Raw genomic sequence first — 22,977 nt, 5'->3', positions numbered from 1 at the left:
CATTACCAGCAGCAATAAATATGTAATCCTAAACGGTTGTATCTTCATTTTACTTTATTTCAGGCTGCTGACTCTTGGTCTGAATCTTCTGCATGCTGATGTGGTAACAAACGCTACCATCAGGAACGTACTGCGAGAAAAAATCTATTCCACAGCTTTCGACTACTTCAGGTAATAAAAAAAAAAGATTTATTTGCAATAAAGAAAACTCTGTTTAGTGTTTTCAAAGCTGTTTGATAACTTATTTGTCATGTTTGTTTCTGTGTAGCGCCACTCCCAGGTTTCCCACTCAGACAGATAAGAGACTAAGAGAAGACATCAGTATAATGATCAAATTCTATGCCAGCCTGCAGTCTGACAAGAAGTACCTGACTGCCAACCAGCTGGTTCCCCCAGGTACATCATTGAGACAGCTCTTTCCTAGCCTATCAGTAATTATTAATCAATTACCATTTCATCCAGTTGTTGTCATCAGTCTGTGATGTTATACTGATGCTTCTATCTTAAAAAAAACTGTCACACGATCTTCAAACTATCAGTTTTATTTCATTTACAGTTTATATTTGAAGTTTGAAACCTTAGATCTGGACCTGATGCTATTTATCATTACGTAGATCCCCAAGACATGTCGGTGAACAGCCTGTCTGTAGTGGCAGTGACTGACAGCCGAAGCAGCCTTGATGCAGCAGTGGGCCAGAGGCAGCAGGTTGCTCAGGGATGGATCAACACCTACCCTCTGTCCTCAGGGATGTCCACCATATCAAAGAAATCAGGTAAAACGCAGAACATGTTTAAAATTAAATGTGAAAAGTTGGTTACAGTGAATCTGCTTCATTATGAACTGCTCTTCTATTTCTCTTACACATTTCAGGACTGTCTAAAAAAAGCAATAGAGGCACGCAGCTGCACAAGTATTACATGAAACGCAGGACTCTTCTTCTGGCTTTACTGGTATTTCATCAAATATTTATATTCATAAATATGTGGTAACAAGGTGAAGTGCATGTTTTAGTGTGTTTGAATTTTTATGAGCAGTTTATATTGGACAGGAAATCATACAAGGCAATTGAAGGGCAGTTCTAGAATAACAAGAACTGGAAATCAGCACAATAGGTCCTCTTTTAATTTAGGCTTGGTATGACCAAAAAGCTGCTTCATGCCCCACCGTGTTTGAACCTTCAACATGTAAATTACATTAAGTCTGTGTGACTTAAACCTGTATGTTTTGTTCCAGGCCAGTGAGATTGAGCGGCTGACGATATGGTACAATCCATTATCCACTCAAGAGCTTGCCATTACTACAGAACAGTCAGTGGAGACGAGTATTGCTAACTGGAGGTCCAAATATATCAGTCTGACAGAGAAACAGTGGAAGGACAACGTCAATCTAGCCTGGAACATAGCACCCTACCTTGCCTTGCAGCTTCCTGCCAGGTACACAGAAAATCCAAATGCATTGCATCCCCAGTTTCATCATTGTGAGTATAATACAGTTTGTCTAGTCTGAAAACTGGAAAAACTTGATGATTGAAGTACCTGAAGCCACTTAATAGAGTTTTAAAAAGGGCAAAAGTGTAATAAATAATGCTACATTACTGACTTACTCCACTACAAGCAAAACTGCTTGTTGTAATAATGCTTAATTAAATGTGCAAGGTAATCTAAAAAAAAAAGATTAATTCCTTTTTAAATGTTTAGTGGATTATTAATAGCAGGCATTCAATCAAACGATAGGTCCTTATTATGTCATTATGACGTAGGTGCAATTTTAAGAAATTACTGCATTTTCAGCATCATGAATAATTAACCATAGGTTAAAATTACATAATTAAATTGAAAATGTAGGTGGTCTTCTTCTTTTGGCTGCTCCCTTTAGGGGTTGCCACAGAGGATCATCTGCCTCCATCTCACCCTATCCATACCATCCATAAAATTCCTCTGTGGTCTTCCTCTTTTCCTCCTGCCTGGCAGGATTCCCATATTCAATATCCTTTGTCCACTGTCCCTTAGAGCCATTTTTACACACGGTCCCCCATTTTCAGAGGCCCAGAAGTAATTGGACAAACTAACATAATTTTAAACATGATACTTAGATGAAAATCCTTTGCAGTCAATCACTGCCTGAAGCCTAGAACCCATGGACATCACCAGATGCTTTCGTTGAGATGCTTTGTGTGGGTTTTGCTGCTTGTCTCAGTTTTATCTTCAGTAACTTAAAAGCATGCTCTATTGAGTTAAGGTGAGTGACTTTGGCTTTGAAGAACATCCCATTTCATTGTCTTGGGATGCATTTGCAGTATGCTTGGGGTCATTATCTTTTTGTACTGTAAACACCATCCAGTCAGTTTTTGCTGCATTTGTCAGAGAGTACAGTTGTGGTTAAAAAAAAAAAATTAAAAATTAAAAATAGGAAGGCTCTGTTAGATGATTTCTGGCAAAGTCTGTTCTTGGACTTTGGGTTCTTTGAATCAGCTCCAGATGTTTTATTTGCTTAATTTTTCATAGAATAACAATCAAAAAGGCCTCACCTGGCCATGAAAGCGTTTGACAGTCAAGTGTCCAGTTAATTTTGGTCATTTTCAGCCTCTGTTAAACCCTTGAGTAAAAACTGAAAGTCTGGATTTGACCGTTTTTTTGCTCGATTTAAAACCTACTGTGGTGGTGTACAGAGTCAAAACTACAAAAATTGTTTCTGTCCAAGTATTTATGAATGTAACTGTATCTAATTACACTCTAATTACAGCTGACTTTGGCTTATTTACCAACTAAAATAATTTTGTTGTTGAAATAAGATGTCCTATGGCATTCAACTAAAGACATAGCCATTTACTGAATTTTATTGTTTTTTTTTTTAGATTTAAAAACACAGAGGCTATTGTCTCTGAGGTGACTCGTTTAGTGCGAATGGATCCGGCTGCCGTGTGTGACGTTCCTGAGGCGGTCAAGGTGAGGTCGTCCACCTGCTTTTACAAACCACCAGATGGACAGTGATGTTTGTCATTCATTTGGTTTCATTCACGATGCTTTTATTTGGAAGTGTCGGGAGCATGTTTTGTGCAAGAACAAGCTTACACATCCAGAAAATAAAATTCACATGTCACCGTTTTTACAGTAACTTTCAACGTGAAACAAACAAAAACTAAACAAAGGAAGTTTTGTTTGTCACAGTTTTTCAAGTGGCTGTATTGTCACATGAGAAATGATTGTGTTATTGAGTTATCGTGTCCCCTCTGGCCGTCTCCAGTCCTTTGTGTTTAGTTCTGCTTGATTGAACTCTTAATGAGCCTTGTACCTGTTTAAAGAAGAAACAGGGGAGGTAAAACACTGCTTTCCCCAAGGACCACAGTAATTTGCAGATAATTCTTTTTGACATATCATGCTTGTTTATTTCAGTTATTTTAGTAACTAATAAACACAGCTTCCTCTGGAGGCTAGTTTGCACACCATCAGAACTGATCTTGTGATACATGCTGCACATTAAATGGAACCTATTATGGTGCAAATGTGCATTTAAATGTAATACATTTTTATGTTTTTCTACAGTTCCTGGTGACCTGGCACACAATTGATGCTGACTCTCCAGAGCTGAGCCATATTCTGTGCTGGGCCCCAGCAGATCCCCCAACTGGACTATCCTACTTCTCTTCCATGTACCCTCCTCATCCCCTCACTGCCCAGTATGGGGTCAAAGTGCTCCGCTCCTTTCCTCCCGTATGTAGCAATACACAATTATTTTAATTTTTTTTCACATACAGTGGCTATGAAAAGTATACACACCTCTGTTAAAATGCCAGGTTTTTGTGGTGTTAAAAATAAGACCACAATAAATCATTTCAAAACTGTTCCCACCTGTAATGTGGCCTATAACATGTACAATTAAATTGAAAAACAAATACAGAAAAACAGTACAATAAGCTGGCTGCATAAGTGCGCACACTCTTGAACTAATACTTTGTTGAAGCACCTTTAGATTTCTTGGGTAGGAGTCTATCATTACAGCATATCTTGACTTGGCAGTATTTGCCCACTGTTCCTTGCAAAAGTGCTCCAAAATCTATGCAATAATCTGTGCAATAAAATCTTTTTCAAGTGGTCGACAATTTTAAACATGATTAGAACTGAAGTTTACCCTAATAAGCTGAATTATTGGTGTAGTGTTGACCAAAAGCATTTGTTTTTATTCTCTTTTTAGGACGCCATTTTGTTTTACATTCCCCAAATTGTCCAAGCACTTCGTTATGACAAGGTAATTATATTTTCTGAGTCAGCAAATACAAAGCCCTCTTAACATGAATAAATAATCAACTTTCCCTGTCTTTTTCCTTCTGCACCCTGATGCAGATGGGATATGTAAGAGAGTACATCTTGTGGGCTGCTCAGAAGTCTCAACTGCTGGCTCACCAGTTCATCTGGAACATGAAAACCAACATATATCTGGATGAAGAAGGAAACCAGAAAGACCGTGAGACGCTCACCCTCGCTATTTCTTTCTAATGCTGCAGTCGTTATGGGGAATGCAGTGGGTGGAGACTACGGCACAACCGTGTGCAATGAACTTGCTTTCACTGCCTTTGAAATGGTTGGTTTGAAGACGGGGATTAGGTCTGCGACCACTCGCAGTCAGTTGCCATCTTCAAAGCAGCTTTGATGCATCAATATGGTGATAAAACAGTAATAAGACAGAGTCAGTCTTCTGTCAGTTTGGATCAAGTTAGCAATTATATGCAATCTGTTCGTGATAATGCAGTAATTTCCTGTGATAAATCTTTGAAAACTACTTTGTTGCCATCTACATCCACAGAAATTCACATTAAACAGAAATTCACACTAACTACTTAGATTCAAAGTCCAGCTAGAACTTCACAGATTTGAAACAGAAATTCTTCCAGAAATGGCGATGCAGTTGCTGCAGGATGGCTATTTAACTGCAAAAAGACAGAAGTTCTCAGCAGTGTTTCTTTTTATAGGAATATAACTAGAATGCAACTAGTTGGCAACCAGTTGAGTTGAGTCCCCTGCTGTAAAGAGACATGTATCAGATGGGTTGCGCTTATTGGTGCAGACTGATTGCAAGGTGTTGGCAGTCTATCTGCATTTATCATGGAAGTTATTTACAAACACTCACCAATCTGTCTGACAGTGATTGCGGTAAGCCTGAACTGGGCTGCAACTGTCTGGAGACAGGTTGTCTCCCAACAGGCGACCTGTGCAAACACCTTGCGATTGAAAGTGGTCACCCAGAGGTTGACGGTATTGCACGTTTAACCTTTTGGTGACCGGTCGGTTGCTGCAGCTACTTGAAATCGGTCACCGAATGCAAAAGAATCCAGTGCAGCCACTGGGCAACCACAGTTTTATTTTTTATTTATTTATTTTCCTGGTCACAAGGAGGTTGTCATCCTGATTTACCTTAGTGTAACTGAGTCATGAGTCAGCACATTTGCAACCACACCACAATATGTCGGCTACAGTTGTAAAAACTTAAGATCTTCTCTCCTCCTGCAGCGGACATAGGAGAGCTGTTGGAGCAGATGGTGGAGGAGATCATCAACTCACTGTCTGGCCCGGCCAAAGACTTCTACCAGAGGGAGTTTGACTTCTTCAATGAAATAACCAATGTATCAGCCATTATTAAGTATGAACACACTTTACTCTTTTTATTTCACTGAGTTTACACATTTTAAATTGATTTCCCACTTAAGTCCAATGCTTTTGAATTTAGAGGGGTTTTGGACAATTTCCAAAGTGAATGTTTGCCACAGTGTTACTTTCATATCATGTTTTTTTCCTTTGTCCCTTACAATGATCCTCAGTCTCATGAATCATGAGAACCTGAAACAAAAAATATTAATCTAAAGTCTTGGTCTTTTTCAGGGGATTTCAAAGCAGATACTGGAGTTAAACCTTTCTGTTTAAACAGATTTCTCTTGGTAATCTGCGAAGTGTTCATGAAGTGATAACCCTTATTCCCATGAGCCAAGAGGCTTTGTTTCTTTCCCTGGGTCCAGTGTTCTGCTCCCTAAATCCCTTTGTTGTTCATTTATTTGTCTGTTTGTTCCTTCACTGTCACTCCCATCATGCTTCATTTTGGAAAACAGCCTATTCTGTGTTTCCCCAGCCCCTTACTACTTGTCCACCAGTGTGTACACTCTGCAGCTGATGAGTTGTTTTCTGACAACCTTCATACAGAGAATGTTTTGTCATCCCACTGGAGGTTGGCAAATTCCCCTCTGTCCTCATTACAGCACTAATTGCAACAAGCCAGAGGAGAAAGTTCTGTCCCCTGACTTCAACTCTCTACCCTGGTGTCTTCCCTCTGTGATTAACAGCAGAGCCCGGCTGTCACATGTGGTCTGGAGTCATTCATGGAGATACCCATGCATGCTTTTCTGAGTAACAGAGGTAATAGACCTAGAAGTGTTGTAACTCTAAGTTGTTTTGTTTGTCCTTGTCAGACCCTTTCCCAAAGGAGAGGAGAGGAAGAGGGCCTGTCTGGATGCCATGTCACAGATCAAAGTCCAACCTGGCTGTTATCTGCCCAGCAACCCAGAGGCCATAGTTTTGGATATAGATTATAAGTCTGGTACCCCTATGCAGAGGTGGGCCTCACAACCAGCTTCTATATTTTCAAGAATTAAAATAAAACACAGTGAAATGTCAAAGTGTAAAAAAAAAAAAAAAAAAAATATGCTTTTCTACTCTTTGTGCTTTTATTTAGTGCTGCCAAGGCTCCCTACCTGGCCAAGTTCAAAGTTAAGCGGTGTGGAGTCATTGAGCTGGAAAAAGAAGGTACTGGCAATGTTAAATGTCTCCTTCAGACATGTGCTGCCCTGCTTTGCATAATAATTTGTGTTTCAGTTACCTAGTTAGAAATTCTGAAATTAAAGGCACAGTCAGTCATTTTTTTTGAGGATATTTAATAGAAATAAGAATATTGTACACATAAATATACATTGATTAGTGTGTAATTAGGTCTTCCAACAAACCCACCATCATGTATACAGTAGCCACGGTGGACATTGCCATTCCACCTAATTGCATTTTATGTATGTGGCTAGAGACTGGCCATATGCATAGTATGCCAAAAAACGAGAATAGAACTCTTAAGGCGTTCATGTGGCGTGGAGGCACATTTTAATTTATGTCTGTACCTTCAGACTCAAGATATGAAGGATCATACCTATGTTTTATCATCTGAAAAGGGGTCCCTTTCTCCAAAGAAACAAAAACTTGCAGGAAAGAGACAATGCGACAAAAATGCCACATCATTCTCTGCCTCCTCACTTCAGCATCATCTCCTGAACTGAAGTCAGGACTCTAACACATGAAAACGTTCATAAATATGCTTATTTATTCCCGATATTGTTGCAGTTACTTATTGTCCGCAGATTAGGCATGCGACCCTCCCTTGTAACAACAACTGGTTATAAGCTAACATTATGCCAGCTAATATTAGGTTTAAGTGTCCTAAAAATCACACTTTCCCTCTGATAAACAGTTTGATTACATTCTCACATCATTTGAGACTTTCTTCGCTAAGAGTCCAACAATGATCCACTTCAAAGAAAGTTTCACTAATGCTGGTGAACAGAAGCTAACAGCAGCTAACGGCGGCAAAAACAGCAGTGCTTACCGACAGAAAAGTTCAAGATATCCTCAACAACTGACGTTTCAGGTAATCTGGCTGAGTAGGTACTAAAAAGGTACCTGGTACCAGGTACTACCAGTTAATGGAAAACCCTAAAAACCTAGTTGAGCCAAGTTGAGTTGAGCTGAGCTGAGTAGGTACTGGTGGAAAAGCAGCATATTTCCTATCAGCGCCTCTTGTATGTGGAGTCCCTTAGGGCTCAATCCGCGGTCCAGTTCTCTTCTATTTACTTTAATTTATTTAAAAAGGGACCATATACAGTATTAACATAAATGGTGCCATTTGATGCATTGTACCAGAGTTAGCTTAAAGCTAATTTGCATCTGCTGTTCCTTGGCAGGTTTTATATATATATATATATATATATATATATATATATATATATATATATATATATAAAATAAACAAAATAACAAATAAAATTATTATTATTAAACGTGTGCTCAGATCAAAAGTGTGCCATGACCTCTCTCCCGCAGGTCTGCTGTGTCGCTCAGATTCTGTGGATGAGGGGAAGAATGAAGAGGAGGCAAAGAGAATCTGCTGGCAGGCAGCCATCTTCAAAGTTGGAGATGACTGCAGACAGGTCACAGTTCTGCCCACCCCCCTTCCAAATCACTTATCTATCTCATGAATCTGTTTGTTTTTGGGGGTTTTTTTTGCCAGAAATAATTTTGTTTACCATATACTGGTTTGTGTTCACAGGATATGCTGGCTCTTCAGATCATCAGCCTCTTTAAGAACATCTTCCAGATGGTGGGCCTCGATCTCTATGTGTTTCCTTACAGGGTGGTGGCCACTGCTCCAGGAGTAAGTTCATATCTTCTTGTAAACTCCTTCCTGACATGAACTATTGGATGTGCAAATCTGTAGTTCCTGTAACTTGCACCCCTCTTCTTCCTCCTCTTCCTGATGTTCCACCACAGTGTGGTGTGATTGAGTGCATCCCCGACTGCAAGTCTCGTGACCAACTGGGCCGACAGACAGACTTTGGCATGTACGACTATTTCAGGAATCAGTATGGAGATGAATCCACCCTAGCCTTCCAGAAGGTAAATGCTGAATCTCAGGGTTTTCTAGTCATCAGCCAGTTATAAGACCGTATTTGTTACTGACAGATTATTTCGATATTCCTTCCAACACTTGTCCTTTCAGGCACGGTACAACTTCATTCGCAGTATGGCAGCTTACAGCTTGCTGCTCTTCCTGCTGCAAATAAAAGACAGGCACAATGGCAACATTATGCTGGACAGCCAGGGCCACATCATTCACATCGGTGAGTATACTGTGTGTTTCTGTGATCTCTTATTGAAGATGTCATTTGAGTTGCTTTTATCCATTTAGTTTTAATTCAAATAAAATAGCCACTTTTTCCCCATAAACACTCAGCCCTTTAGTGGACTACCATTCTTAAAAGCATTTTAAGTCTCTGCAAGTGTTCTTAAAGCAATAGAAAGCAGTTCATGTTTGGCACAGACAAAAAATACATAAAAAAATTTTTAAAGCCATTTTCTTTTAAGCTCTTAAAAACTACGTAGTACTGCAGAGTGCATCTGAAGTTCTGACTGCAGTCTCTGAAACCTCTTCTGAATATTCATACTTGTATTAATTACATGGCATTATCTTGTGTTTGACTTTTCCCCACTCCTATTTAAAAAAAAAAAAAATCAAATCTATTTATTCAAAGTGCATCTGTGTGTTCGTTTGTTTCCAGACTTTGGGTTCATGTTTGAAAGTTCTCCCGGTGGAAACCTCGGCTGGGAGCCAGATATCAAGCTAACCGATGAGATGGTGATGATAATGGGTGGGAAGATGGAGGCGACACCCTTCAAGTGGTTCATGGAGATGTGCGTGAGGGGATACCTGGCTGTCAGGTGAGTACTAAAGAAACTATTAACTGCACTTTGGATGGTAACATGTAACATTAAGACAGGTTTCTGTGGTGAATCAGGCCCTACATGGATGCTGTTGTCTCCCTGGTCACGCTCATGCTGGACACTGGCCTTCCCTGCTTCAGAGGACAGACCATCAAATTACTCAAGTGAGTCATGCATGTGAATGTTTTCTGCAGTTTTTATGCTGCTATGAATTAGATAATAAGGAGCTTGCGTGATAGCTGCTGTTGTTAAGTCTTGTTTCTCACATGTAGGCAGCGATTCAACCCGGGTTTGAGTGAAAAAGATGCTGCGTCCTTCATCATCAAAGTCATCCAGAACTGCTTCCTCAGCAACAGGTTGGTGCAGCTTTTATATATATATATATATATATATATATATATATATATATATATATATATATATATATATATATATATATATATATATATATATATATATATAGAGAGAGAGAGAGAGAGAGAGAGAGAGAGAGAAAAATAGAAAAAAATGTATTTCTGATTGCATCCTTTTTTCATTTTTTTTCTTTACAGGAGCAGGACCTATGACATGATCCAGTATTACCAAAATCAGATCCCATATTAAACGTTTGTGCCTAAGCATGTGCATATATTGGCTGGATCATAGTGTGTGCGCGTGCGTGAGTTTGTGTGTGTGCCTTTATTGATGTTCACCAATGAAGATTGTGGCTCACTGTTTTTGCTGATTGTTGGCTGCTGTCCTTTCGTGTTTGCTTTAGCATCTTGTTTCATTTTTAAAACATATTTGCTTTATTTTAGTTGTATTTTCCCTTATTTATTATGTCACATTGAAATTTTATTATTAATTATTATTCTATTGCACTTGCATCTTGACTTCTGTGTACTTAGAAAAAAAATGCTCGGTAATCTGCACGTTAAGTAAAAATACGTTATTAGCATTTGTGCCAAATTTAAATGATTCGTGAATGTTCGTGATACTGTTGATTTTAGATGGGGTTTGAAATGTAATTGGAGTAGCTAAAATAGACCAGTTTCAGTTCTGACCAATGTGGCCTATTCCGTCATCTCGTACTTGACTGTACTACTGTGCTTCTCTTTATAATGGACCAGAGTACTTTGATCTGTGGCATGGTACTTGTATTTAACAGTGAGACTTGACTGTATAGACGTCTGTCTGTATTTTTCAAATTTCCACTTTCAGCAGAAGAAATGATGCACACAAGTTCTGGGAAACACTGGGGCTGAGTTTTGTATATTTAGCATTGCCAAAGGGGGAGGGAAAATAAATAAATGAAAAGAAAACAATCTTTTCTATTGTTTGTGTGTGACGGTAAGGCACAGCTTAAATGTTGGGCAGTTGCATGAAGTTAATTGTTAACTACCATGTAGCCTGTGTCCAATGTGGCTTTTGTTCAGAATTATTTTAGTAATCCAAAGTGCTGTGCCCCATTTCTGTACGGTCAGCTTAAGCCTTCATGTATTGTTACCGGTTGTAAAGATTTTGCCTCTCTTTATATATATATTTATAGCCATGACCCATTTTCTGTCTCCTTTTCTATCTTCATGCCTTTTGGATGAGAATGCGTAAAATATGAAATCAAATAAAGAATTGTCATTATTGAAGACACACTATTTCTTGATACCTTGTGAAAATCACATACTGTAGCCCTTATTGCACAAGATCGAACGAGTTACACTTGGTGCTCCTGTAAAGTAAGTTAGGGCAAAATATTGAGCAGTATATTGTCATATCAGTGCCAGTTTCTGATCATCAGCAAGTGACCACCTCTGTAAAAGAAGTTTTGGAAGTTTGCTGGTCTGGAGCATTCAGGTGTGTGTTAACACAATACCACAGTCTTCCCAAGAGTGGACATCCCAGCAAATTCACCCCAAGGTCAGATCATGTAATTCTCAGAGAAACTGCAAAAAAAAAATCTCAAGAGCTCCAACTTAGGGCTCAGTTAACATGTTAAATATTAAAGTTCATGAAGGTACAATTAAAAAAAAAAAAAAAAAAAAAAACCTGAACAAGTATGGCTTATTTGGAAGGGTGCCAGGAAAAAGAACATGGCAGCACAGCTTAGGTTTGCAAAGTTGCATCTGAGGGAACTACAAGAGTTCTGGAACAGTTCCCTTTGGACAGATGAGAGCAAAGTGGAGATGTTTGGCCATAATGCACAGCACCACGTTTGGCCAAAAACAAACAGCATATCAGCGCAAACGTCGCATAACAACTGTCAAGCACGGTGATGAAGGCGTGATGATTTGGGCATGTTTTGCTGTCACCTGGCCATGACTGATGCCTAGGAGTTATTGAGTCAACCATGAACTTCTCTGTATACCAAAGTACTCTAGAGTCAAATGTGAGGCCACCTGTTTGGCAGCTAAAATTTGCCATGCAGTAGGACAATGATTCCCCCACACAGCAGCAAATCTACAACAGAATGGCTGAAAAAGAAAATAATCGAGGTGTTGTAATGGCTCAGTCAAAGTCCAGACCCAAACCTTATAATATTGATCATAGACGCACACTAACCACAGTTCAGTGAATGTATCATAGATGAGAGTTGTGCAATGTATCAAGTATTGCATAATCACTGTATCATGGTACTAGGATATTTGTGGGCGACTTATCATGATGGTATTGCATCACAGTTGTAAGTACTGTTGAAGTGTCCTGCAGTAGCAGTTGGTGTTGGAGACAAATCAGTTACAATTAAGTTGATTTTACTTGCTTTTACTTACATTTGAAACTGCAGAAATCTGCCCTGGTTTGTTCCAAAAAAAAAAACCCTTCTAGTCACACAAAAGTGACATGAAAATAATTCATGCTGTATTAGTAGCTGATTATAAAAGACCAGATGTTATTAATGTGACTGCAAAATACATCAGAAAAATTTATCTTTATAGACTGCAGTGTTATGTTTTAGTCATTTTTGAAGTCAAGGCTTACCTCTAGAAACTGTCTTTAAAAAACTGACAAGTTCACCAGGTTTAGTTTATATTTCAGCACTGATACAGCACATAAACGTCACTGTTTGTTGTTTATTTTTCTATATAGTCATATTTCTTCCTGTGCTTTTACTGGGTAATTTAGCTGGATTAGTGGTGGTGAGTTTATTACCTGAAGAGTATGCACCAAACTCTAGAAAAGGGAATATGTACAACACGTACATCCACCAGAGGGCGGTACATACTTGCATCATTTAACATGTATCCAAGTCCTTGAGCTGCTCAAAAAGATACTTAAGTGACTCCTGATCAGTAACTGTAATGTTGATCCATGTGTTTTGAGGATGGCTGTCACAGCACAAGACATAAAACACTAAAAAGAAAACTATCAGAGTTTAGACATAAGGGTTGTCAAACATTCTCCATCTTAAGAAAGTCACCTTGAGTGTGCCTTCAAGCATGTAGAGATGCTCCAACAGACTCTGCTTTTGAAGAACATTCTGCCCTCTGAGAGCAGCTTGACTTTAAATGGAGGTGAACGTGTACCTTCCTGTTTCTGCTGCATGGAGTGTGTGAAATACTCTGGCAAAACAGGTTATGTTAAACAGATTGATGCTGGCATGAGAGTAGGATAAACCCAGACAAGCCCCAAAGGCATTGCAAACAGGCAGGTTTCACTTCAGTTTAGTTACAACCAGGTCTGCCCACAGAATATAATTTATATTCTGTGGATCTGCCTGTGTGAATTATTAATTTATTCAACTTTTAAAAGGGCAGCATGCTGGAAGTGCAGTATCTATATACTGTAGCTTAAAGTGTGTTTGGGGTGTGAAGGCGGGTTGTCGGTTGCATCACCAGAAGAGAGTGAGAGCCCTCTGGATAGAGCCGATCCAGACGAAGTGAGTGAGTGTAGCAAAAATCCCATGACAGCACGCTCAATTACTTTGCTTTTGCCACTGATACACCAACGGTCTTCATCAAAAGTCTGCATATTTCATTGCAGGAATAAAGGTGCAGATGGTTACACGTAGGTGTACTCTTAACACACTCTTTGCTTAATATTTCATTGTATACTGACTGAGGGGAGGGGCACACCTTGACCTTGGTGTTGTTGCGTTTTGTATGTAAGAGCCACTATAGTGTCCACCTATTATTCTAAATGACACCAGCACTGGTATACCTCTGTACCTCATAATCTGTCTTTCATTCAAATAACCCTTGTTTTATGTGTGCAAAGGGGGAAAAGAAGATTAAAACAGTGTGAACACAACACAAGCTTTCCTTTTCTCTGTACAGACATATGCCGTGACTCTGTATCCCTCTGAAGGGTGTCTTGTGACACATTCATGCTTCCTGTGTGTCTGCTGCCCTGTATGCCAACCATGTGCTATGCAATAATGAACTCTTCTCTGAATTGTTCCAGCCATTACAGCTGCAAGGAGTGAAGCTGAGTAGAAAGCACTATTTGTCCAAATGCCCAGAGCAGACAGTCAGGCCTTTTAAGCTGGAGCTAATCAGGAATAGTGGCTGCAGGGTGATGAATAGCAGCGCTGATGTATGTTTTTTTTTTTTTATGGAAGAAGGGAAACCAGTACCATACTAGGGTCTGGTTTCAATAAATTATTTATTTTAATCATTTGAGTCTCCCATAAATACTATAGTATCTGCCTTTTGTGTTATTTCCCAGATATTTCCTGCATCATGTTACCTACTTTGCATTTGAGGCCCTGAGACTGAAAATCTTGTTGAAGCAATAAAAGAAATAAAAACTAATGAAAACAACTGAGTTTAGTGGGAAATTTTAATATTATTTCCACCTAACTGGGGTCAGAAAAACTGCCTTCATAATTATCTCTGTGCGCAGCTTCAACATGTCTCAAACCCTGATGTTAGCATAGCTTAGCACAGATTATTGGTGTTTAAAAGGACAGCAAACAGATTGTTCAGTTCAGCTTCCTCAGTGATGGATAGCTGGTCTATTAAAAGCGCATGTTGTAATTTGCATATATATTAAGTCACTAATTTCACCGTTTACAATGAATAAGCTAATATCAAACCTCTCAATCCATCTTTGGATCACATACACTTGCATGTACAGCACACAGGAACTGATAAGTATGCATAGTTTTAAAAATAGCTCCAAAATATCCTGAATATTCCCCTAAAAACAAAACAAACTGCAGAGTGAAAATGATTTTAAAGATGAATCAGTTTCTCTAAAGCCATTTGTAAGACTTGAGCTTTAAAACCTTCCTGAAGATAACATTCACTGCACTGACTTTTGTGTTAGTTAGCTTGGTGTTCTTAATAAACTGTCATCTAACTAAATTATTGGAAGAAAAAAAAACTTCAGTGCTGCCACTGTTTATCAGTTTTGTTATGTCATCTTGTGATGACTAAAGAGAGGCACAGAGTCATCTACACAACAAACATGCATGTGTATGCACACACAGTCAGCATGCACAAGTACTCATCCAAACAGTCAGCCAGAATCCATCACAGTGGTATATTCCACTGTATTTAGTACAGAATACTGTATTTGCATAACAAATCGATGGCTGAAAAAGTTCCTCTACCTAGACGCCTGTCAGGACACACACACTGGGGCCAAAGCTTCTTTTTCTCTTTCAATGCCCACGTGTTAAATGCTGTTTGTTGGGCTGCTGAATGGAAACCAGTGTTTGGCCATTCCTTATCATGTGACCTTTGATCTGTTTGGACAGCGTGACCGACAGAGGCTGCAAGGAGAAGAATGGCAACAGGACTACTTGAGTCAGAGCAGAGGGAAGCTGGCACATTTCAGTTGTGAAGGTTTTAAATAAAATTAAATCATTTCCTTTATAAGGTTGCGTTTCTCTGCATTAACTTACCTTAAGAGACCAGCTTTATTAACTTTGTACACTTCACACTTGGCTATCCAGCTTAATTTATAGTTCATTAGTTGACTTGGGGCGGCTGCATCATGCAGTTGTGTGTTTACCCAGCAGAGGGCTAGAGCAGCACTAGTTTATAGGAATATCAGCACTGTTAAACTCCAGTACAACCCAATGAGCTAGGTGCTGGGTATGAACTGTGCAAGGCTTCTCTAAAACATTTTATTTCTCTGTCAGTCTAACCTGCTTTTCCGCTTAACTGCTATGATCTAAAGAAATTTCCACATTAAGTAAAAATAAAAATGTCTTTGCAACATAAAAATCACTGATTGTTTTGCCCCAAATGATATTTCTGTTTTCCACACAGAGTCTGAATCAGATTAATTCAGCACTGTCCATAACAACCAGTCAACAACAAAAAGCCTCTGCCACTCTCTCAACCACCATGGCCACTGTTGCCACGGAGACCCATTCAGATGCCCGGTGGTGACCTCTGACCTGAGGGGAGGCTGGTGAATGTAGCTAAAAAGGGGTGGCTGGGCTGGGGCATCTGGGGTATCATCTGGCGCCTAACAAAGCCCCTCGCCAGCTGGGGAGGAGGGCAGGAGATACAGAGAGAGGGAGCTGAAGGAAGGGGCACAGAGGAGAGGGGAGTGGAGAGAAAAAGAGAGCACCCTTTTCTTCTTGCCCTCTTCAGAGAGAGTGGCCATTGACACTGTGCATCTCATTAAAATCTGTGCACCCCCTTCTCCCCTCCTGTCCTTCTCTCTCTGGTGCACGGGGACCAGGCAGCTGCCTGTCCCGCTCTGGCCATTCAAGCTCAAGTGCAGTCCACTGCAGGATAGAGAGAAAAGGAGCAGACAGAGAGAAGGGGGAGAAGGGGTGGGGTAGAAGCCTTAGACATATGCCACTGCCACTGGGACTGGAGAGACTGCATGTTTGCATCTAAAATCTTTCTTCTGGAAACTTTTGTGTGGATTAAAATGCTGTAGTGCACAGATAAAGATTTCCCCCAATTTAATGCCTCTTGAAAAGATCCCTCTATGATTTTTACAGCTTTCCATCCATATTAAAAGATAAACTTCCACCTCATGAGATTTTTTGTGCAGTTTATTGCAAAGATATGCGTGAGCTCAGTAATGATGTGATGTCACCAAGGCGCCAGTGCCGGCCCCAACCATGAGCAGAGAGACAGCAGGATAAAACATGCAAACAGCTGCTCGGTGGCGACACGCGCAATCACAGACAGCAAACAATGACACACACACACACACACACACACACACACTGGTGTCCCCACATCCCTGTAGGACATTGTGGATATGCACAGGTCTCCCTGAGGGTCACGGTCATGCAGTGTTTGTGTTGTGATCATTTGTATGTGTGTGCGCGTGTGTGTGTAAAGCAGGCACAGCAGGGCTTCTGTCAAAACAGAAAATCTGCCATGGGGTGCAAAAGGTGGTGGTGGGGGGGATCCATAATAAGGAAGGAGAGAAATTACTAAAATGATGGGTGGAGCTTTTAACTCCTGGGTGCTACGCTAATGAGATGATAACGCTGCAGGTACTGGAGAATGAAGCATAAGCAGAGTACCAGTTACACACAGGAATATAACATGTTTATGTGCGTGCACAAATTGATTGGCACACACAAACACACTTGTGATGTGATGTGGTTATTTCAGGAATGAAGCACAGAACTGAAAACAACATGAATCACATGTCTGGAGAAATCAGCCTCGGCTCCCTCCCTCTCGCTTTTCTACTCTTCTCAAGCTAGTTTGGATTCCTAAATTCAAGGGTACAGCACAGAGCCCTCTGTCCCCCACCTCTCTTCTATCTGTCATCTCTACTGATGAATGGGGCTTTGCGTTCAGATTTTAATTACTGCTCTGTCGAGGTGGGAATTGGCCATGCATTAAATTGGAATGAGACACATTTTTCCCCTCAGCAGGGGAGGGAGGAGATTGGAGGGTAAAAGGAGAAACTGGTTACTGTATATTAATTGAACCATCCAGTGGCACAAAGTTCTCACATAACTGTGCAGGTCTAATCAAAAAAGGGAGCTTGAAGAGAACAGTACATAGTTTAATATGCACGAGTGACAGAGGAGGTTTACAGAGCAGTTCTACAGGACTTTTTTTTTTTTTTTAAATGTAATTTATTCCCAAAAGAAACATCTCTCTCTTCGTAACTATTTAGCAATGCAGCTGTAACTGGAGGAAACCATGGAGACACAGAACTGCAAGGTTTTTGTTTGGATGGCAGGGTATATGTAGATATGATGAAGGTCTATCTGTGTCAATTTCTGTGTTGCACTCTGTTTGTGCAGCTTAACGGCATCAAATAAACCTGAGCTTCGAATCCATTTATATACAAACACAAACACAGATGGAGAGATAGAGAATGAGAGAGAGAGAGTGAGAGGTTAAGGCTTGTATTGCATTAGTAGTGTCCAGGGGACCAAAGAAAGCTATGAAAAGCATTTTTTGTCCTGTTTGTCTTTTTAAAAACTTTATTTTAAGAAGGGGGAAACGGGCAAGTCTTATTTTTCTTTATAGCAAACAGCACCTAAATCCCATGAGGTATGTAGTTGATAGAAGAAATGTTACAGTTTATGACCAAAACATTATACTTAAATGGCTAATAAAATATAAATACCCTTGAGAACCTACAAGGCAAGTTCAGTGATACCAGGGTTTATGGGGATGCTGGAAGAACAGTGCGTAGGTTACATGTAGGTTGTATTTTGTTGCATAGCACTGTGATAAGTGTATATTTGGGCTGACAGCAAGAACAAATGTTTCCTTAATCTTGTTCGAGGTATAACACGCACGTTGATCAAAGACCATCGGGGCAGTTTCACATAAGAGATGCCATATTTACCAGCTGTGTGACCCAAATACCACTTAGTGATGCTCTAATTGTGGTATCTGTTGTGCATTCTGTCAAATGAGGAAAAAAAACAGCAAAATACACAAACTATGAAATAAACTGGCTTCAAAGAAAAGGGGCCATTCTTACCTACTGGACATCTGCTTTTCCAAGAACATCTGATCATACGTTTCTCACTTGAGAGAATAGGACACCTTGCCATAAAGCTATTGTGCTGCACTCCCCATTCAAAGAAAGGGACTCAGATAGCCAACGGTAAACAATGGATTATAAGATAATGAGAGCTGGTGGTGTCCTCCACAGTTTGGACTCATTAGATAATGCATTTACCCATGGTACCAAGATACCCGTGGTAGATCAGTGTGTTTGTAAAACAACTGCCTAACACTGAACATTGCTCTGAAGCAAAAAAAAAAAAAAAAAAATAGATAGCCCCAAGTGTAAAAAACAATGTTGTTCTTATTTATTTATTTATTTTTTATCAACTGTCTGTTGATAAGACCATAACCTGAGGTGTCCCATTGAGTAGCCTTTGCATTCACTCAAGCTCAGCTGTTTTAAGGAGATTCATAATTGGAATATGAGCTTGCCCAGCTGCCTGTGGTCCTGGGGCAAATACAGTCATCACATGATTTTGCTGGAGGTTTTAGGGGTCAGCACATGGTCATCTGCAGCCAGCTGACAAGCTGAGCCACTCTCTGATAAGAGACCAGACGGGCAAAGGACAGGAGAAGCATGACCTGGCAAACAACACGTGACCCTCACAAAGATCTTTCTTCAGTTATTTTTGTTTGCCCCATTTTTTTTTTTTTTTGTGGCACATATTTGAAGCATGTCACGCCCAGCTCCTCTTACTAAGCACTTCTCTCTCATTGTACTGTAACCAAGTGCTCCAGAGGTTTTACAGCTTTCTACACACTCTGAGCAGTTCAGTTCCACTGATGTCCACACTAACACTGGCATCTAGTCTGAAACATGTTTGCACAATGAATATATAGATTTTGTTTATCCACTTTTGGTCAGCATGCCTGCTATTAAACAAATTTTTTTCTCCGAGAACAATCTAATCAGATTCAATGCAATGTACAAAAAGGAAAAAAAATATATAAAAGTTAATTATATGAAAATTTACCATAAATAGAAAACAGGGACCAATTTTAAACGAATCTGTCCTATTAATTAATTAGCCCCAGTATCCTTTTTAATTCTCTGAGCCCAGACAAACACAATCACTTAGAATTTTATTCTATATTTTATTTTCCAATAAATAATTTTTTCCACTCACTTGCCCTCACTGCTGCTATTTTTTTTCCCATTCTTCCTTACTATGGCAGCTGGGATAGGCTCCAGCCCTCCGCAACATAAATTGGCTAAGCGGAAGAAAATGGATGGACGTATGGAAGGCATTCTTCCTTACTCTTCATCTCCTCGTTTTCCCACTTCCACACTCCATTCCTCCTCCGTCGGTTAATGGAGTGTTGGCGGCGAGCCAGGGGAAGCCTTGCTCTATAGGTCTTCCCTCCTTGGCAGAGCTCCCAGTGTGTGTGTGTGTGTGTGTGTGTGTGTGTGAGACATAAAGCTCTCTCTCATAATCACTGCCATTCAGCACCTCTTCGGAGTGTGTCCGTGTTTACATGAGAGGGGTCATGGAGCAGGCAATCGCGCTCTCTCTCTCTTTCACATCAAACGTGTGCACACACTCACATGTGCGCAGACAAGAAACATGACACATGCTTCAACATACAGTCATGTGAGAAAGAAAGTTTTAGATTAGATTAAACTTTATTAATCCCTCTGGGAGGGTTCCATCAGGGAAATTAAAGTTCCAGTAGCACTTTTACATTATAGGCACACAAGCAGAAATATAGTCAGAAATATAGTCAGTCAGAAATATACAAGCAAATGAATAAATAAATAATAAACAAAGATACAACAAAGACAAAGAAGGTATAAAATGTCTGACAGATGATGTGGTATTGCACCGTGATATTTCCCATTGGCCAGTACTGCTTTATGCTACCTTTTTGCCACTTTATGCTTTATGCAACTTTTCACAGGACTCAAAGGAATTCACAGTCAATTTTGAGTTCACAGTCAAATTTATCTTCAGTGTCAGTGAGAGGAAGCATCATCATTTATCTCAGACACATCTCTGTGAGCACAGCCGCTCCACCCACTTGCTGTTTAGACCTTCTGTTTGGCAGAAGAAAGTTGGCTTAAAGTGAGATGAGTTAAGAAGAGTTGTTGTGGAGAGTGGGTACTATTGTCCTGTATTCAATAAATAATGATTATTTTGAACATTTGAATAACTGAGGAGAAAAAAAATTGTGGGGCTGAAATAAATGTAATACGTGCCCTTTAAACTTGTATTAGGCGCAATGTTATTTTAACGAACAAGATATTTTAAAGGAGCTATTGTGGTGTTTAGCCAGCTGTGATGTCTTAAAGTGGTGTTGAGCAACATTTCTTTGAAAAAGTCTTGGACATTGGCTGCTTTTTTCACCCATTTTCAGTCCAGTGCTTGTACTTGACCATTTTTAGAGGAATGTTTTTTCTTTTGTTTGTTCAGCCACTTAACACCAACCTTGAATAATCTGAATCATTCAAGCCTAAAAAAGCATCCAACTCAAGGGGTGAACTCATGTCATTTGTATAAATAACAGACAATTTAGCAACTTAGCAAAGTATGAATTCGATCTTTGTTACTAGCAACCAACTGCAAAAACACACAGGTTGTTCCCATTTCCTTAGCTGAATCTATGAAAAAAATGCCAAAGATAACACAGCTGGACAGGCATAATAGAATATTTTTACACCAACAAGGCGATTCCCAAAGAGCTATTGGCTGAAAACTTATATCTTGGCATGGTGTTCACTGTCTCCTTAAAAATACTGAGGAAATTGGACAAGCAGATGAACAGTATCTGAATGTCTGTCCTTAAGAGGAAAAAAAAAATCCAGCAAAGACCTGATAAAGGACCTGAGAAATGCATCTGGTTCTTCAGTTGATCCATCTACTGTTCACTGAAGCCTCATCAGAGATGGTCTCAGTGGAATGGTGGCTGTCAAGAAGCCATTATTAAGGAAAGGAAACAGGGAGAAATGTCTGATTATTATGTAATATTATTCTATTACGTAATATGGGAAATTATTTGTATAAATTACAAAAACTGTTTGCAATGTTGTGCCTGGAGCATTTGGACATTCTATTTTCCATCCAATTTTTTCTGCTTATCCAGGGCTGGGTCGTGTGCACAGCAGCCTAAGCAGGGAAGCCCAGTCCTCCCTCTCCCCAGCCACCTTCACCAGCTCATCCAGGGGGATCCCAAGGCGTTCCCAGGCCAGCTAAGAGATATAATCTCTCCAGTGTGTCCTGGGTCTGACCCGGTGCCTCCTCCCGGTAGGACATGCCCAGAAGACCTCACCCAAGAGGTGCCAAGAGGCATCTAGTCAGATGCATCACTGCAGACGCAGCCCCGATCCGTCAGTCAGTCTGTCAATTTCCCGTTCCCTTCTCCTGTCACTTGTGAATAAGACCCCGAGACTCCACCTGGGGCAACAACTCATCCCTTAGCTGGAGTGGCCACTCCACCCTTTTCTGGCTGAGGACCATGGCCTCAGACTTAGAAGTGCTAATTCTCATGCCAGCCTCTTCACACTTGGCTGTGAACCGTTCCACTGCGAGCTGGAGGTCACCACCTGATGAAGCCAACAGGACCACATCATCCGCAAAGAGCAGAGATGAGATTCTTAGGGCAACGAGGCAGAAGTCTTCTGCCACTTGGATACACTTAGATATTTTTTCCACTTAGTGACAAAGGGCACCCCTGGTGAAGTCCAACACCCACAGGAAACCAGTCAGAGTTATTGCTGGCAATATGGACCAAGCTCTCACTGCGGTTGTACAGGGACTGAATGCCCTGCAACAACCGGGCCAGACACCCCATACTCCCACAGCATCTCCCACAGGATACCCAGAGGAATGCGGTCAAATGCCTTCACCAATTCCACAAAAGTCCACACACACTCCAATATCCTTGAGAGGATGAAGAGCTGGTCCAGCGTTCCATGACCAGGACGAAAACCATAGTGTTTCTCTTGAATCTGAGGTTCAACTAATGAACAGATCCTAATTTCCAGCACTCTGGCATACACCTTACTGAGGAGGCTGAGGAGTGTGATCCCCCAATAGTTGGAGCACACCCTCCAGTCTCCCTTCTTAAAGATGGGGACCACGACCCGGTCTGCCAATCCAGTGGCACCGCCCCAGATCTCCACGCAATGTTGCAGAGGCGTGTCAACCAAGACAGCCCTACAGCATCCAGAGTCTTCAGGAACTCAGGATGAATCTCATCCACCTCAGTGACCTCACCCCCAGTAATGGGGGAGTCATCCCCCTCATCCCCAGACTCTGCTTCCACCACAGAAGGTGTGGCAGAGGGACTAAGGAGGTCCTCAAAGTATTCCTTCCACCGCCTGACTGTAGCCTCAGTTGAAGTCAGCAGCACCCCACCCGCATTATAAACTGTGAGTAGAGCACCACTTTTCCCTCCTGAGTCGCTTAACGGTTTGCCAGAATCACCTCGAGTCTTTTTCCACGGCCTCACTGAACTCCTCCCACACCTGAGTTTTTGCTCCTTCAATGCCTCCTGTGGGTGGTGGGCCTACAGGATGGCGGGCCCATGCCTTGTCTTCAGGCTGCACCTGGCTGGGCCCCACAGGCTAAGGCCACCA

General features: G+C 40.7%; 1 protein-coding gene across 2 annotated transcripts in view; it reads left to right on the top strand.

The window, feature by feature from the left end:
• pi4kab (phosphatidylinositol 4-kinase, catalytic, alpha b) overlaps positions 1-11,134 on the top strand; it is a 28,443-nt gene extending 17,309 nt beyond the window's left edge. For both annotated transcript variants that reach the window (XM_030738275.1, XM_030738276.1), the window contains 20 exons: positions 64-171; positions 269-396; positions 615-773; positions 872-951; positions 1,235-1,434; positions 2,856-2,946; positions 3,544-3,711; positions 4,193-4,246; positions 4,342-4,462; positions 5,506-5,635; positions 6,456-6,599; positions 6,719-6,789; positions 8,128-8,234; positions 8,354-8,458; positions 8,575-8,700; positions 8,804-8,924; positions 9,363-9,522; positions 9,600-9,689; positions 9,798-9,881; positions 10,077-11,134. In XM_030738275.1, the coding sequence (XP_030594135.1) occupies positions 64-171; positions 269-396; positions 615-773; positions 872-951; positions 1,235-1,434; positions 2,856-2,946; positions 3,544-3,711; positions 4,193-4,246; positions 4,342-4,462; positions 5,506-5,635; positions 6,456-6,599; positions 6,719-6,789; positions 8,128-8,234; positions 8,354-8,458; positions 8,575-8,700; positions 8,804-8,924; positions 9,363-9,522; positions 9,600-9,689; positions 9,798-9,881; positions 10,077-10,128 (2,299 nt within the window). In that variant the 3' untranslated portion in view covers positions 10,129-11,134. The remainder of the gene's footprint in view (positions 1-63; positions 172-268; positions 397-614; positions 774-871; positions 952-1,234; positions 1,435-2,855; positions 2,947-3,543; positions 3,712-4,192; positions 4,247-4,341; positions 4,463-5,505; positions 5,636-6,455; positions 6,600-6,718; positions 6,790-8,127; positions 8,235-8,353; positions 8,459-8,574; positions 8,701-8,803; positions 8,925-9,362; positions 9,523-9,599; positions 9,690-9,797; positions 9,882-10,076) is intronic.
• Positions 11,135-22,977: the final 11,843 nt, after the last annotated feature.

This window comes from Archocentrus centrarchus, chromosome 9, assembly GCF_007364275.1.
Source record: "Archocentrus centrarchus isolate MPI-CPG fArcCen1 chromosome 9, fArcCen1, whole genome shotgun sequence".
NCBI classification, from domain to species: domain Eukaryota; kingdom Metazoa; phylum Chordata; class Actinopteri; order Cichliformes; family Cichlidae; genus Archocentrus; species Archocentrus centrarchus.
The sequence above is the reverse complement of the archived record's forward strand: the minus strand, read 5'-3'. Positions and strand labels throughout refer to the sequence as shown.